General features: G+C 39.8%; 1 protein-coding gene across 3 annotated transcripts in view; it reads left to right on the top strand.

The window, feature by feature from the left end:
- AHCYL1 (adenosylhomocysteinase like 1) overlaps positions 1-14,320 on the top strand; it is a 52,878-nt gene extending 38,558 nt beyond the window's left edge. For 2 of the 3 annotated variants that reach the window (XM_017666644.3, XM_017666642.3), the window contains 16 exons: positions 366-477; positions 2,749-2,892; positions 3,905-4,005; positions 4,408-4,510; positions 5,635-5,729; positions 6,308-6,414; positions 7,214-7,330; positions 7,595-7,658; positions 8,440-8,528; positions 8,879-8,949; positions 9,312-9,406; positions 9,494-9,592; positions 9,995-10,063; positions 10,506-10,584; positions 11,701-11,821; positions 12,289-14,320. In XM_017666644.3, coding sequence (XP_017522133.1) covers positions 366-477; positions 2,749-2,892; positions 3,905-4,005; positions 4,408-4,510; positions 5,635-5,729; positions 6,308-6,414; positions 7,214-7,330; positions 7,595-7,658; positions 8,440-8,528; positions 8,879-8,949; positions 9,312-9,406; positions 9,494-9,592; positions 9,995-10,063; positions 10,506-10,584; positions 11,701-11,821; positions 12,289-12,295 — 1,473 coding nt within the window. In that variant the 3' untranslated portion in view covers positions 12,296-14,320. Of the gene's footprint in view, positions 1-365; positions 478-2,748; positions 2,893-3,904; positions 4,006-4,407; positions 4,511-5,634; positions 5,730-6,307; positions 6,415-7,213; positions 7,331-7,594; positions 7,659-8,439; positions 8,529-8,878; positions 8,950-9,311; positions 9,407-9,493; positions 9,593-9,994; positions 10,064-10,505; positions 10,585-11,700; positions 11,826-12,288 lie in introns of those variants that run through there. The other variant, XM_017666645.3, reaches the window with a different exon arrangement.
- The last annotated feature ends 3,105 nt before the right edge of the window (positions 14,321-17,425 follow it).

The following is a 17,425-nucleotide window of genomic DNA, read 5'->3' as shown; positions in this document are numbered from 1 at the left end:
GGGTAAAGAGTTTAATGTGTTCAGGTTTTAAGGGAAAAGAAAGAAAACTATGTAATGTGGGAAAGAAGGTTTGTGAAATTTGATAAATGTTAAAAGAAGTTGGATCTTTACCCCGCTGCCCCCCCGCCCAAAAAAAAACAGTTCTGCTGAAACAATTGGGAAGAGGCAGTAATTGGCATTTTGGGAGTAATCAGAAAGTAGTAGCCTCTGCCCACCCTCGTTTCTGGTGGGAGAGTTGCAGGCTTAACAGGAGACACGTAACTTAACTTTTAAGGAAGATACTGTATGGCCTTTAAAAATGGAACATTTCATAGAATACATATTGTAAATTTTCAGCTTTTCGTCTTCCTCTTCCTCCAATATAGCAAATCCAGTTTGCTGATGACATGCAGGAGTTCACCAAATTCCCCACCAAGACTGGTCGGCGGTCTTTGTCTCGTTCCATCTCTCAGTCCTCCACAGACAGCTACAGTTCCGGTAGGTGTGGACTTTGTGTCCTCTCTGATCTTCTGTTTCAGAGCCTTAGCTGTTTCTCTACCCAGTGCTCTTCACTTATCTAGAAGCTGGAAATACCTCATGTCAGGACTGCCCATCTTTGTGCTGAAAGCTGATACTGAGTGGTTGGGCAGTGGGAATGTTTCCCACCAGGCTTGAGCTGGGGAAGCTTTTCCTCATTTGGAGACTTTGTATCCCTGACTGTATATGTGGTCTGTGGCCAGTGTCTGGCAGGTAGTACTGGGCTGGTTCCCATTCCCACGTTCGTCTACCCACATTACAAAGGGAGAAAATCAATGGTATTTTGGCTGACAGAGCTGGCCTTGGAAAAGAGGTGTACTTTGAAAGCATAATTTCTGATTTCTTTATGTAAGATAAGCCCTGCCACCTATCTGTTTCTTTATCAGCTCCAAGACTGGTTGAATTGTAACAGTACAAACTATTGTTTTGGCTTCTTTCATTTACTAGGTTACCCTTTATGTTGAAGTATCCACCTGTTTCTCTGGAATAGGAAATATTCAAACTACTATCATGTGGCTCCAACTTGTTCCTTTTTAGTTCTTCTCTCCTGTCTTAACCCCAGATAAGTTGTCTTTTCTCTGGGTTGAATTGAACTCTCAGGTTTAGAGTGGATGTTAGAAAATTAGCATGAAAAGAACATAGAATTTTATGATGTGAGTACTGGAGGAACAACACTGAAAGATCCACAGGGCCATCTAATCCAACCCGGCCTCATTGTTCAATTTAGGAAACATTGTTAAAAGATTAAGAGGTTTGTCCAAGGTCATAGATTGGTGTTAGTGTCAGCAAAGAGACTGTATTAAATGCCATTTATTATCCTTTGCCAGAATATTGTTTGTATTGTATTAACATTAAAGACTGGGCTTGAGGTACAAGGAATGTAAAGAAATAAGCAAACAAATGTTTTAAAACTTATTCTTTGCCCTGTGCCACTGATAACCCAATATAGACATAGGCAGGTAAGAGCAAATGGTGGTATACAGGGTTAAGTACTGAAATGAATGAATATACAGATTCACTGTGGGCATGTGTGTAAACAGCAGTTCGGTGTGTAATGGCTATCAAATAAAAAGGTGTCTTGTAAGGACAGATACAAAAGGTAATGGATGACAAACAGACTAATAATAGCTAGGAAGGAATTATGAAAGATTTGAGTTATAATAGGAAGGAAGGCGGAATGAGTGAAGAAAGCTTTAACAAAGTCTTCAAACATCTTGATGGCCGTGTATTACAGGTACCTATTAGAGAATTTTTAAAAGCTTTGTGATAGAGTTTAATTGTGCTAGTGGGGTAGATACCTCTAGTAGTATTTGTGTTAGCTAGTTGTATATGGAAGTCAGTGAGAAAGACTGGATGTGCTGGCAGAGACAGTGATTGGGGAAATACTCTATTCAGAGAGAAAAAGAGGTCTTCTGAGAGACAATGAATGATTGTTATATATCCTCCTTGCATATCTAGCAAAAAGGACATTTTCAGCTTTTATGTGAAGTTGCATTTTAAAGTTGAACATCTTGAGTAGTCTCGACTGGCAATAGAAACAGAGCTGCTCACCTTTTGAGTCATTTATTTCCATCTTTATATTCCTTGAGCACAACTGAATGTAAAATCCCTTGGAAGATTATCTTACATTTTTGTCCATATTTGTGGTTCTCCAAGTGTGGGCCTCTGAACATCAGGGTAAACAGCACCTGCAAACTTGCTAGAACTGCTAAGTCTTGGGTCCTACCTGAGACCTACTGAATGGGAATTTCTGGCGATTTCTGGTGCCTAACCATCTGTGTTTTAGCCTAACCATCTGGTGCCTAACCACCTTCCACATGATTCCAAAAGATGATTTAGAAGTTTAAATTTGAGGAACAGTAATCTATGGGAATAGCATTCCTTAGATGCCCTGAATTACTCAATTGTTGCCATGTCTGATTCCAATCCAGGTTGGAAACCAAGTACCACTAGTATCTGGGGTTCCCTAGAGCTGGTACAGGATTAGGTAGGATCAGTAGCTCCTTATCATGAGCACTAATGGCCAAGTAACATCAGGGTGGGTAAATGGACCAACAACACTGGAAGATCCATTAACAGTTTCCCCTGGAGAAGTAGAACTGAGAGTGATATAAAAGGTGGCCCCAATTAAGAGTGTTCCTTTAACTTAAATGGGAATCCCTTGGGGACTGCACTCTGTGTTGCTGGGGCCACTGAGGTTTTTCTGTTCTCGTTTCTCTTCCCTGGCTCTAGCTGCATCCTACACAGATAGCTCTGATGATGAGGTTTCCCCCCGAGAGAAGCAGCAAACCAACTCCAAGGGCAGCAGCAATTTCTGTGTGAAGAACATCAAGCAGGCAGAATTTGGACGCCGGGAGATTGAGATTGCAGAGCAAGGTAAAGAAAGGGAGTGGGTGGGGGACAGAAGCAACCCACTTGCTAGTCATCAGGATCCACAGACAATTTAAGGCTTGAAAGCTAACCAGAAAGTGCACTGAGAAAATCCATTCTGCTGAACTTCTGTGTAAACAGATTTCTCTGTGTGGAGCTTGAACTTCACTGTCCTCGTTCTGGTTCTTGTTCTCCTTGCTTCCTGTTCTCAGCATGTGGTAATTGCACAGAGTAGTTTCTATTTTCCTCTCCCAAGACACCATATTCCAAGATCTTGCTGAGTCAGCAAGTCCAGGATCACCACATGATGGTTAGTTCTGTGGGAGCCTACTGTATCTGCCAATCTCAGAGACCCAGATTTCCCAGAAGCAGCAAAAATGGGAGGGTTTTCAACTAAGATTGTGGTGATTTAGGATCTCCTCTCGTCTTTGGTCCTGAGCACCCTCTGCTGGAACAAGGGTAGAAGTGACTAGCAATCAGTTAAATCTTGGTTTCTTCACCCAACCCCACTCACTGTAAGGTCTCCCTACTCTGTTGCTGATTTCACTGTGGAGACATGTCTATACTGGGAGGGAGTGTAGAAACCAGAGACTGGCAGAATAGGCTTAGACAGCATAGAAAAACAGATGCAAGTGGTTCTTCTACTGAGGGTAAAGTCTTTCTTTCTGGTCTGGTGATTATACATAGGAATCCATTAGCCAATGCATAACCACTTCCTTCTCTTGAATGATGAGACCCACCCTCAACTTTGATCAGTTTTGAGAATTTACTTCGTTCTCAGTTCAGTCCTCCTCATGTAAGGCTGAAAATACTAGAAAAAGGAATTCTAAGTGATTAGATGACAACTTGCCACTGTTGTTTTGCTGTTGAAGTTCCCAATCATAATGGAAATATGCTTAGAGTTATTCTCTTTTCTCACCATCTGGCAGCAGATCCGTACCAGCCCTAGATGTTGCTGGGGCAGGAACTAATGGTGTTGTTAGTGCAGACCTAGCTCAAAACCTCTGTTCTTTCACAGACATGTCTGCTCTGATTTCACTCAGGAAACGTGCTCAGGGGGAGAAGCCCTTGGCTGGTGCTAAAATAGTGGGCTGTACACACATCACAGCCCAGACAGCGGTGAGTTTTTTGGGAGAAAAGAGAGGAACTTCTGATGGGGGAGAAAAGAAACTTTTTTTATTTTGCCTTTCCTCTCTATCCATACTCCAAGTGGGACCTCTCTGTTAACACAATAATAGTATCTTCTACTTTGTTTGTATAGGTATAAACTATGTTTAACAAATCTGACTTAATGGACATCTAGATTTGCAAAAACATGATCATTATAAAAATGTTAAGACTTTCAGGAACATAATCTTTTGTGTAAAATTACATACCAGTGTACTACTTATTACTTAGCTGGATTACACCCTTTTGTAACTTCCTAGTGTAGCACCCGTTGCTTCAGAATTGCTGGTATTGTTCTCTTGATGCCACTCCTGTCTGGCCCACCTCACCCTGTCTTCCTATGCAATGACATAGGTGTTGATTGAGACACTCTGTGCCCTGGGGGCTCAGTGCCGCTGGTCTGCTTGCAACATCTACTCCACTCAGAATGAAGTGGCTGCAGCACTGGCAGAGGCTGGTAAGTTCAGCTTTCTTCACTAACTTTGTCTCAAAATAATTAAACATAATTTTTATGTATCAGAATTGTCTTTACAGTGTCATGTTATAGTCTAGGGGCTACAAAATTTGGAGGATAATAAAAATATCAGGAAAAAAATAGATGATAAAATGAAGGTCCATTTCCATGCTGGAATCCTAATACAATCATTAGATATCATCTTTGCAACGAATCTAATTACATGGGGAAATGCCCAATTCCAAAGTTAAGTAAACAAGAAAGAATGTTAAACTACATAAGCTATATAAGCGTGAGCTCATCTGGTCTACTTTCACCAAAACTCTCATTATTTTTGACAAGAAGTACCTTCTATATTGGTTAATTTGGAATGCCGTATTGCACTGAAAATATATACACTACTTGGGAGTTCAATAAACATAGAACAACTTTTATTGTTAAAATGTTCAGAAGAAAATCACCATGAAGTTTTAAGGATATTCCATCTTCCTAGGATCCTCAGAAAGCACCTTTTTACTGTTTACATTTTTCTTATTTACTGGTGTTTATTGCAGAAAATTTAGGAGTTTAAAAAAAAAGAATCTTCCTACACAAAGATAATATTTGACATATTTTTCCTTTTTTCTATTCATTTTTTATGGTGATAAAGTAAATCTCAGTATGTTTACAATTTTATAATCTAAGTATAACATTTTCAGAAATTTTCCATGTTACTGAAAATTGACAGCATCATTTGTAATAGTCATAAGGCCATGTGATTTTACTTCACTGTTTTCCTGATGTTGAACTTTTAGGTTGTTTCAAGATAGTTGCTAATACAATGTTCCAGTGAACAATTTTGTTTTGATCCCTCCTTCATTTTATCCCCTTAAGATAGAGTTCCAAGTATAAAATTGGCCAAAGAGAATAACATTTTAAGGTTCCCAAATTCCTTTTGAGAACAAAAATCCCTTAAATTCTTAACCAATTTCGAACTAAAGGTGCTATTTTCACTCTTTGCCCTTCCTAGCTTGTTTCCTTTCAGCATAGTTTTGACCCTTTTTCTCCTCCCATGAATCTCAGAAATGATAATGATTATAGGACACTCTTCAGAGGAGGAATCAGCTGATTTGCTTCCTTCTCTACAGGAGTTGCAGTGTTTGCTTGGAAGGGCGAGTCGGAAGATGACTTCTGGTGGTGTATTGACCGCTGTGTGAACATGGATGGATGGCAAGCCAACATGGTAATAACACATATTAATAGACACTTTTGACAATAGATTTGTTTCCTTTTTTCCCCCTCAAAGCATGGTTCCCTAAATATGTTTTGGATGTTTGGTCTCACTCACTTAACTGTTGCCAAAGTGTTTAGCTTGGTACCTATTCAGAGTGGATCTGAGTACTGAATGGAAAGGTGGGGGAAGGATAAGACTAAGTAAAACACATGTGGCTCAAATACAGCAAAATGAAATAGAAGGAAATGATGTGGTACTTCTTTGGAATAGGATTCTGATTTCTTTCCTTCCTGTCCCAGCTCTGCTTTTGCATTCAAACGGGCTATATATTTCAAGACTAGACGAAAATGAATCTGTGATAGTCTAATGCTCTTCACTATAGCTGAGAACAAACTTAGGAATCCTTTTAACCATTTTACACCAACAACCACAACTGTGTTTCCACTGTCTAAACCTGCTCCAAGGAGCTCTGAGGAGTGCTCTTCCAAAATATACAGGGCTCTCTTGCTAGGACAGAAAGTGGGTTCAAAGTTCCCCCCAGCTCTAGCAGCCTGAATGCCCATAGAAGTCTTCTGGCTGTTCTGTAGATCCTGGATGATGGGGGAGACTTAACCCACTGGGTTTATAAGAAGTATCCAAACGTGTTTAAGAAGATCCGAGGCATTGTGGAAGAGAGCGTGACTGGTGTTCACAGGTAACAGATTCTGGAGTAGCTGCCCCTTGTGTCCCTGCCTCAGCAAATTCTTCTGGTCTTTAGGCTGTAGGGCTGTGTGCCAGGCTAGTAGTGACTAAATGGGAGTATCTTCATTAGATAAAACTTCTGAGTTTTTAGTTTTAAAGAATCAAGGAGACCCTAAAAGGAAGTAATTTCAGGTTCTAGTTCACACATTTTTCTCTCCCACTTTTCCACTGTGATTCTTAACCAGTATTGGGAGGTAGGGAGTGAGTTTATCTTGAAAAAACTGTATTCAATATTGTATTATAATTTTATATTTGAAATATGAAAAAAAATCCTCTTGTAAAACTATATGCTTATACACACTACAGAAAATAAAACTGGGCAAAATATTCTTGGCTTGTCGGAATACCTAAAAGATACCTGAAAGAGTGTTTCTCTGTTGGGGGCACATTGCACATGCTCACACACACATACGTAGGAACCGTACCTGAATCATTGATAATCTTTGTTTATCAGAAGTACTCATGGGTTTTTTAAAGATTGAAAAGATGCTGGTCCAAGGAAATACATCCCCTTTTATGGAAGAGAAGTAAATGTCTTCACCTGAAAGGGTTTTTCTTTTTCCTTCCAAAATATAAGGGGGTGGGAGGGAATAAATGAAAAGGGAGGAGGAATGACAAGGAAATAGTCTTGTTCACTAATATCTTTGGGAGGGCAGCATGGAGCTTGAAGAGAATTAGCAGATTTTGCCACTTACTATGTTTTACTAGCTAACTTTGTTTTTGTTTGTTTTTGTGGCTTCTTCTCCCTTTAGGCTATATCAGCTCTCCAAAGCTGGGAAGCTCTGTGTTCCAGCCATGAATGTCAATGATTCTGTTACCAAACAGAAGTTTGATAACTTGTACTGCTGCCGAGAATCCATTTTGGATGGGTAAGTTGAAGTGTGTATATATATATATATATATAGTATAGATATACTATAGGGGGTAGATTTGGGTTGGGTTGTAGTGTAGTTTGATTGTCACTCCAGTCTTGACCCTTGGTCTTCCTTTGGCTTTTAAAGTTTATTAGAGGGGTCCATTTCATACTGAGCTCAGCCAAGTCCTTTTAGGACACTGCCTTGCGCTTAATTTTGTGCACAGGGACTGTGTTTGAGCTAATAATGTTTGAGTTGAGCCCTTGTCTGTTTCCACAGCTTGAAGAGGACCACAGATGTGATGTTTGGTGGGAAACAAGTGGTGGTGTGTGGCTATGGTGAGGTAAATAGCTGGGCCTCAGTGTCTGTCTTTCCATAGAATTCAGTAGAAACATTGACTGAAGGAGACTTATGTTGTCTGTGTAGAGTCACTGATGCTGGGTTTAAAATAAACGCTTAGATGGTATATCTTAAGATAATAGTGAAAGTCCTTTATTCAGATTTATGAATAGAGACATACAGAATTAATTGTGTTCAGTTTTCACCACTGTTTTGTGGTATGGAATGTTGGTATCATTCCCCCCAGTTGTAACAGTTACCTTTTATGAGACTTGATTCAAGTGAAATATATAGCATTTTAGTCCCACAAGTGACTTGGAATGGATTGAAGGGTAAAATCCAAAGTGGCATACAGTTGACTATCTCTAAACACTAGAATAGGTGAAGGAGATTTTTTTGTCATCAACAATGACCCACAGAAGTTCCTGAGCTTCTGAGCTGTCCTTAAGTTAGATGCATCTCAAATGAGAGTTATCAGGTTTTTCTGGAGTAAGAAACTAGAAGTTACAGTTGCTTTTCTGTGGTCCTGTAATGGTAACACTTTTATTTCCTTGATCTCCTTTCCTATCCCAGGCCCCAGCCCTTGCTCTGATATATAAAACATCTGCTAAGTCACCTCTCTTGGGGTGGATCTGTGTCTGCTCTGGTTAGGTTGGAGCATCCTGCAGGGCCCACTAGATGATTGGAGGTTTCAGGGAGGTGCATCCCCATCTCCCACAGAGCCTACCTGCCCCAGTACTGAGCCTTTATGGACTGACACCTGACTTCTTTTTTTTGCTCTGCAGGTGGGAAAGGGCTGTTGTGCTGCTCTCAAGGCCCTGGGAGCAATTGTCTACATCACAGAAATTGACCCCATCTGTGCTCTGCAGGCCTGGTAAGAACAGAGTGGTAATACTGTTAGATTCCCTCCTACTCTGTGTTTCTGAAATTTCATGATTGATTGTATTAACCATTCCTTGCATAAATCTCTCAAAGGAGAAGGCTAGGATTGCTTTGTTCTCTCCAGTGTAATCCCAGGGCACTCCTAAAGTTCCTTGGCATTTTCCCTTCCTGGATGGAATCTTGGGAGTCTGAAGAGGATAGTTCAGCACAACCTGTCACTTATCCCTTTGACTTTAGCACTGAATCTGACTTTAGAAGGGAATTTAGTTGCCTCAATTTTTGACCAGCTTCTGTCTCACTGCTTCCTTCTTTTGCTCATAGTATTTCTTCCTTTTCTTCCAGCATGGATGGGTTCAGGGTGGTAAAGCTAAATGAAGTCATCCGGCAAGTTGATGTTGTAATAACTTGCACGGGTAAGTATAAAAGCTTTGTTGTACACGGATAAGTGTTATTCTGAGGTTAAATCTTGAAGGTCTGACTTTCATATAAAGTTGCTGAGACCTGTGCTCAGGGTAAAGTCTCAGAACTGGAGTAAGCGATCAGTACCTTAACATGTCTTCCAGAACAAAGAGCCTTTTTCCCAGATGGCTTTACGTACAACACAAATCTTAAAACCGAACAACTGATCCTAAAAATTTGTTATGCAATTCTTTCCTCCCAATTTGTACATCCTCTTTAATGCCAGCAAACCTCCCTCCCATGATTGAACTTGAAAGCCAGTCTGTACCTTTGTCCCCTGGCATCTCTTTCTGTAGCCACTCTCCTTTACTTTTAGGAAATAAGAATGTGGTGACTCGGGAGCATTTGGACCGCATGAAAAACAGCTGTATCGTATGCAATATGGGCCACTCCAATACGGAAATTGATGTTGTAAGGCATCTATAATTAATCTTTCTCAGGGCCTTTTTCCCCTTCCTTCCATTATAGCCACAGTCAACTGTGCTCTCTTCCTTTCAGACCAGCCTCCGCACTCCAGAGCTGACATGGGAACGAGTACGTTCCCAGGTGGACCATGTCATCTGGCCAGATGGCAAACGCGTTGTCCTCCTGGCAGAGGTACACACACACAAAGGCTTCAGCAATACAGCACAAGCCATGTAGTTAGATCCATGGGAGAGAAAGGAGGCAGTGAAAAACTATTGGACCTGTTTCCCTGAACTCTGTCTGGATAGAGAGAGATTTCTCAAATTGGTCCACAAAGTAGAATCACTCAAAAAATAACTACTTTTTACTAAGTAACATACTATTTTCTGACCACAACTGATTCTTCAGCTTATCAGACTCAGATGGATTTGTAGAAAATGAAATAAAACCTAGACTTCTACTCAGAACTTAATTCTTTCCCTACCAAGTCTAGAGGGATCTAAAGTCCTTAGCTGCTTTTGCTTGTCTTGGATAACATTGGAATCGAGAGAGGAATAACAAAACTCATTCCAGGGCTCTCTTTTACATTTTCAGGGTCGTCTGCTCAATCTGAGCTGCTCCACAGTTCCCACCTTTGTTCTGTCTATCACAGCTACAACACAGGTATGTAACAAAATGCCTGTTTATCCTGCACTGAGATTAGTGGAACTGGGCCTAGGTCACAATTCCAATGAGAGTGTACCTGGCTATGTTCTTATCAACCTGATCTTACTTCAGGTCAGGTTGTCAAGGCAGGCTTTCTCAAGTATAGAATAGAATCATTAGTCAGGCAGTCAGTGTTTATGTCCCTTTGAGTGGGTTTAGTTGAGAATATAGTGTTCTAGCTTAGTTGTATTTAGTCTGTTATTTTATCAGGAACTAAAGAAAAACACCAACAAATCCTTCATGATGTGTGTTGGCGTTTATTAAAGCCAAGTCCTGGGTACTGTCATTGTGACATATCACTATAGTACTTAACCCCAAGACCCTGCTGTGTCTATTTTTATTTTTATGTCCCTATCTAAGAAGTGTTTCTGTGTTTTCTGGCTCTTTTTTTCCAACTTAGGCTCTGGCACTGATAGAACTGTATAATGCACCTGAGGGACGATACAAGCAAGATGTATACTTACTTCCTAAGAAAATGGGTGAGTAAGAAACAGTGGAAATCTGTATTAATCCCCAAGCTGTTGCATGGTTTGGTAAGACTAATATGAAAAGCCCTGGATTTAGAGTCGGTTTTAATCCCTGCTTTTGCACTGAGTGGTTTTTGGAGTTCAGGACAAATTCTGATCTCCATGAGCTAGAGTTTCTTTATCAGTAAACTGAGAATAATATTAATATACATTGCATAATTGTAAGAATAACAGCTAATGGGTTAGTGTTTAACATAATGGTTGAGGGTTGATGCACTTATTCTAAGTAGCCTTATGAAGTTCAGTAAACTTGCCACCACACCTGAGTACAGGCTGGGACCAAACTGTAACAAACAGAAACAAACACAGGTTTTATTGGTCTTCCTCTTTGTAGATATACAAACAACCTCCTGTCATTCCAGGGGACAACTGTGCTATGTTCATGTGACATAATATGTCATCTCTAGTTCTTTACCTTTCTGAATAGTGGTACCCCCTCTCCCATCTATAATTGGTCAGCCCAAACCCCTGTCCTCTTAAAGCTAAAAAACTAGTTGTTCTTGTCCCCTCTAACAGCTTACCTCAGATTGTGAGTTTTTTATATTCATATTCATAAAGGAAAAGCCCAGGAAGCTTATCTATGGAAGACTAATAAATTTGTGCTGCCTGCCTTAGAAATCTGTGATGCAAAGATTTAAGGCCTTTATGGATCTTATCTTAAATAATGTTAACGAATCATGACTCTTTTGAGCTTAATAACCCAAGACACTTTGATTCATAATTTGACTCAAAGTTGCTTCAGGAAGGTGAGTGTAGTACATGGCATGTTGGCTGCTGAGGTGAAGCCAGAGACTTTGCCCATGAAGGGTAGGGAGGTACAAGTCCACCCCATTTTGTCACCCTGGTAAATGGCCTTCTAAATGCACTCTGGATATACGGAGATAAGTACCCTGTCAGAAGGCAACTTTGAAGGTTCTTTAAGCAAATATTTCGAACTGTAGATTCTTTCAAAATTACTCTATCCATTGTCTTCTTTCTCAAAAAGCTTCAGATTAAAAAGGGGGAGGTTATGCCCTGACAGGCATATTGAAAATGGAGTCTTCTCCCCTACCACTTTGTTCTTCCTAGATGAGTATGTTGCCAGCTTGCACCTGCCATCATTTGATGCCCACCTAACAGAGCTGACAGATGACCAAGCAAAATATCTGGGACTCAACAAAAATGGGCCATTCAAACCCAATTATTACAGGTAAGTTGGGGAAAGCAAGTGAAAATCTTTTTTCCCCAATATTAAACCAAGCAGGCTAGCCAGCTTTCTTAAATAAAGTGTTATGCCTGATTTTGAAGAGAATGAGAAGTGTGCTCCAAACTAACCAGGTAGGCAGAGAAATTGTTTATCTAGTAGTAGAGGTAAAAAATTAGGGGTTTTCTACAATTTTGGAGCCTGGGCCTTACCCCTCAGAGATTCTAATACAGTTGCTCTGGGACAGGACCCAGGCTTATGTAAAAGCTCCCCCAGATAATTCTATATAAAGTCAGAGCTGGGAGGAAAAAAAAAGATGAAATCAGAACCCCATGGAAACACAGGGAAGAGTGACCCCTGGAATCCCCAGCCTGGGCTGGGGAGGCACCTTGATGAGTGTGTGTTGTTTCTGATTCTTCTGAAACTTTCAAGTGGAAGACACAGTGCTAACCAATCAATCTTTTTCTTTATAGATACTAATGGACCAGATTACCAAGGACCAGTCCATATGAACCACACAACTCTAAAAGAAATATTTTTTAAGATAATTTTTATTTTCTTCTTATTCCTGTCTTCTTGACTTTTTTTTTTTTTTCTGTAAGTTCATTCTTGTTTTTTCATCTCATTATCCAAGTTTTGCAGACCACACAGGAACTTGCTTCATGGCTCTTTAGATGAAACTGAGATTCAAGGTTCCTTACCCTAGTCACTAAACAATGATTTTACTCTCCCAGCCCAGAATGGTGATTCTTCACCATTTCTGGGGATTTTAGTCTTAATGGTGTACCTTATTAACAGGAAAGGCTAAGGTACCTTCTATGTGGAACAATCTGCAATGTCTAAATTGCCTTAAAAGAGCCCATTTCTTAGCTGCTGAAATCAGTGCTCTTTCACTTCTTCAGAGGAGCAGGGATGTTACCTACCAGCCAGGTAGGTTAGATGTAGATGGTGCATGTCAGTTTCCCCTAGATGTTCCAAGCCCATTCCTGTGTAAAGGAATGTCCTGGTATGTGTGGTTCAGAGATATGTACTAGTGAGTATTGCTTGTAGAGATCCAGTAGACTCACATGGATTTAGTACCACCCTTCTTCCACTCCTACCAGACCTTCTCATTTTTCAGGTTTTTAACCAGATTGCACTTTGTTAGGTTTGATTTTGACCCCTAACATTTCTGTTCTAAGAAAAAAGAAAAGAAAAATGTTTAGTGTTAATACTGAGATGCTGCTTGGGTGGTTGTTACCAGTTTCTCTTTTGAACCTTTGGAGCTAATAGTGCAGAGTTGGATCTAGAGAAATGCTGCCCTCAAACTGATTAATCCCTGTTTCAAGCCCATAGTTTATAGCATCAATGAATTGAGGCCATAACAGCTAATTCGATCAGCTCTGCCCCATACAGCTTGTGCTGAAGGCAAATTCCTTAAGCCATTACTCAGTATAAAGCACTGAGCCCCATTTTTAGGATTTATCCTATAAGAGAAAATTTCTGGTCAGCTGTGCTTCTGCATCTAAAATATTTAAAGAGAGGTAGGTGTGGATGGGAGGAGGAAGGATAAATTGGGCCAGGGTGAGGGAAATCTGGCCGCATGTAACTTCTGGGACTTCAGGCCCAGTTTAACAGTTTTATAGAAATAGTACTGCTTTTGATTGACATATGTCACAAAAAGTTAAAGATTTTAAAGAGCAGTTTTACATAGAGAAAGTAATCAGTACATCCTGGCTCACTCTCTGAAAGAATCCCCAGAGAAGCTCTGTCAAAGATCAGAATGTATTTCCATGCCGTGCACTCTGCTTATCAGCGTTCCTGCATGGTCAGATGAGCTTTATGTTCATGAGCTTTAAGTATTTAACTATGCAGGATTCTAAATCCTCAACTTGTTCCAGTTCAGGATCCTTCAAAGTTGGGTCAGGCATTAGTACTAGTTACTAGAAATTTTCATTTCTCTATTGCAATCCTCAGAGAGACAGACATTAAAAACAGGAATATAAGAAAAGAAAGCTTTCACCCTGCAACTTCCAAGCAGAGGACTGTGGTCTTGCCAAAATATTTTTCCTTTTCCTCTCCTGTTTCTCCCCACCAGCCCGTTCCCACTCCTTGCCAGTGTGACCATGCTTTCTTCCATGTAGACGCCAATGGTTGAAGCCCTTTTTCCTAAGGCATTTAACCAGCCAATCAGAATACCACATCCTTTAGGGGAAGTAACCTGACCAACAGTGGTATCCATCCCATTAGCTCTGCTCGGGGGGAGGGGCCCCATCCTGCCGCCCTTTGGCATGCCCCCTGCCTCCGTATCTATTACTGTGTCCATAGGAATAGGTAAGGGCTCCATCTCTGTCAAGCCATGTAACAAAGGATGCTGTGGAAAAATGTCTGGCATCAGAGGGAGCGTGTAGAAACCAACTTGGGAGGAACAAGTTTATTTTGTATTGAATGATTTTTAATGAATGCAATATTAATCCTTGCAGATGAGCAATAATCATTAAATTCAATTAAAATGATAAGACCTTATTGGAAGTCTGTGTCATTCTTGGTTGAACACCAAAAACTTTGTTAGAACTTTCTAGGGTGGGACACATCACAGGTCAGTCGGCAGTATCTAATAGAGATTTGTTGAAGACCTAATAAGCAGAGAACAGGCTAGCAGAGTTCCAGTAGTATCTTAAGTTTTGTAAGCCTGCTTTGTGCTGAGGCACTTTCACTCTTAACGTCCTTTAAGAATATTTTCTACTTAAGCTTCAGGTCTCCTCACTTGCAAAGGCCCTATACCTAATTCTTTTCCTTAAAGAATGCCTCCAAAGTTACGTAAGCTTCAGCTGCCCTACACACTGGTATCCCTTTCTGAAGTCTCCATGTCTTCTGACATAACAATGTATCTATTAATATTGTTCGAAAGTAATACCTTTTCTATTTAGTTAAATTGGTCCCAAACAATGCTGATGATTTTATGCAGACTGGTAAAATGAGTGTTTTTAATTCTGTGAGGCTTTGTCCATCACATAAATCCAAATATAAGATAAACATATTGGCTAATTAGATAACTTTTTGTAACTGTCTTGTGAATCTGTTGGATAACTTCAGGATTATAAAACAATTTACATTTTATATATCCAGATAAGTCAATTTATATATCCAGATAATAATTATAAAAGTTGCCTATTATGGTGGGAAAATATCTTGAAGTTAAATATTTGAATATAAAGAATTTAAGTAACTGTTGACTTCATGTAAAATTGATTGTTTAAAGTGTTTTTTTATTGTCTGCCATGTGCCCAAGTTTGTTTTAGATACTTGGGATGGATACATTAGGGAAAATCAGAAGATCTCTTCCCTTGTGGAGTTCACATACAATTCTAACAAGATTCAGATTTTACCTTCCACTTTTTCCTTTACCCACAATTCTGCCATTAGGTGGGGCAGAGAAAGCTAGGCATCCACATGGACTTACAGCCTGCTGTCTGTAGGTAGGAGCTGGGGCTGTAATCCAGTGCAAGAAGTCATCCTAAACGGGATGGGGAATGCATTCTCACAGGGGAGAGAAGGCAGTGGCAGATTGGGTAGGAATGGGATTTGATACAAATAGGCAAAAATACTAAGGATAATGGAACTCTCATTTCTGGAGAAGATGTTATGAATCAGGGAAAAGACTAGAATCTGGTGTTAGGTTAGAAATACAGATTTTGTGTGCATATGTGTATGTGTGTACAAACATTCCCTAGCTCTGTCTACTAAGCGATCCTTGGAAAAGCTGATTCCCTCTGCCCCCAATGCAGTGCACACACCTTAGCATCCAGATTCAGGCTCTATATTCTCCATATAAAGAAGCCAGTACTCTGGAGAAATGGCTGATTCCATAGTTGGGCAGAAAAAGTACAAGATAGTCCAGAAAGCAAGTGAGTACTCAAAATATAATGGGGATATGTCAGAATGACAGAAGCAGCTTTAAGGGATTTACCCTGGGTATATCTGAGACAATATAAGCATCAGAATGATAGCTTATGAACCATTGAATAAAATAGGAAACTGAGTCTGTATTGACAGAAAATGAATAGTTTAATGAGGATTGGGATATGTACATAGTCTCAAATGTACCTCTCTCCATAAAATATTTCTTAACTCTCAGAAGGAAAGAGTAGTTTTAAAGTGGAGAAGCCTTGACAGACTACCTTAGTCAAGTGAATAAAATGAACAATAGTAGGAGAAATCTACATCCACCTCTAGGATTCATTGAGAAGAACACAGCATTTCTTCTCTGATATTTCTGCCAAAGATGCAAATCCAAATGTGATCATGAGGAAATACTGCCCAAATCCAAATCAAAGGATGTTTTACAAAATAACCAACAGTCTTCACACATGCCAAGGTTACCACAAAGAATGATCACAGAAATGGAGCGACTAATACAACAACTAAATGAACTGAACTGGAACATTTCACTAAAAGAACATTACTAAGACAGTGAAACTTGAGTCTGAGGAGTAGGTGGTGGTAACATCAGTGTCAATTCCCTGATTTTAATGGCTGAACGGTGGCAAATAGAATGTCCTTATTTGTAGGAAATAAAAACTGAAGTGTTAGGAAGTGATGGGCATCAGGTCAATGACTTCTCAAATGGCCAAGAAAAGATTATTTGTAATGTACTTGCTGCTTCTGTAGGTTTGATTATTGCAAAGTTAAATTTTTTAAAATAAGTACAGGACCCCAAAAAAATCCAATTTTGGCTTTTTCAATTGAGAAAGTATTTTAAATCTATGCTCTAGGAACATCCTAGAGCAGATAATTACAATAAAGGCAAAGACTTCTGGGTTAGCAAAGGAAAAGAAATCAACAGAAAGACGATCTTTTACATGGCTACACAAATCAGAGTATTTCACCGACAAATCCCAATGAAAATAATACATAGACGAGATGATTCAACAGGAAGGTCGGGAATAGGGGTGCAGCATGGTGTAACTGCTTCAGAGTGCTCTATGAACAAAGTCTTACCTGCCAAATAACTGCTGAATATGGTAAATTCCAGAGAAATTTGTGAGTTTTGAAAGAATGTAAAACAAGAATTGACATCAGTACTTACCTGCTAACTGATTATGAAACTCAAGGTTAGACTAGGTTTGCGCAACTGTAGCCCTCGTGTGAGTCACATCTGGCCCAGTGTTTGTACAGTTCACAAGCTAAAGAATGGTTTTTATGTTTAAATATTTTTAAAGAAATGGCTTATTTTGTGACACATGAAAATTACATGAAATTCAATATTTCAGTGTCCATAAATGAAGTTTCACACACAGCCACAGTCATTTATGTGAAGTCTATGGCTATTTTTGCACCACAATGGCAGAGCTGAGTAATTGCAACCATATGGTCCACAAAATCCAAAATACTATCTGGCCCTTCCTTTACAGAAAAAGTTTGCTGACCCCAGGCATAAAGGTTGTGTTGGAAGTCATTTTGTTTGCAATCTATTGGTTTAGAAGAGGGAGTCTCCATGTGAGAGAAGAAATTGAGAGAATGAAAGCATTAGAAAGTAAAGGATATTGAACAAAGTAGTTGAGACAGCAAATGTTAAATCCACCTGTACCCTGGCCAGGATTCATTCTGGGATTGGGAAATCTCAGCAAA

Source organism: Manis javanica, chromosome 4, assembly GCF_040802235.1.
Source record: "Manis javanica isolate MJ-LG chromosome 4, MJ_LKY, whole genome shotgun sequence".
Taxonomy (NCBI): Eukaryota; Metazoa; Chordata; class Mammalia; order Pholidota; family Manidae; genus Manis; species Manis javanica.
Note: the sequence above shows the minus strand (reverse complement) of the source record. Positions and strands in the feature narration are given on the sequence as shown.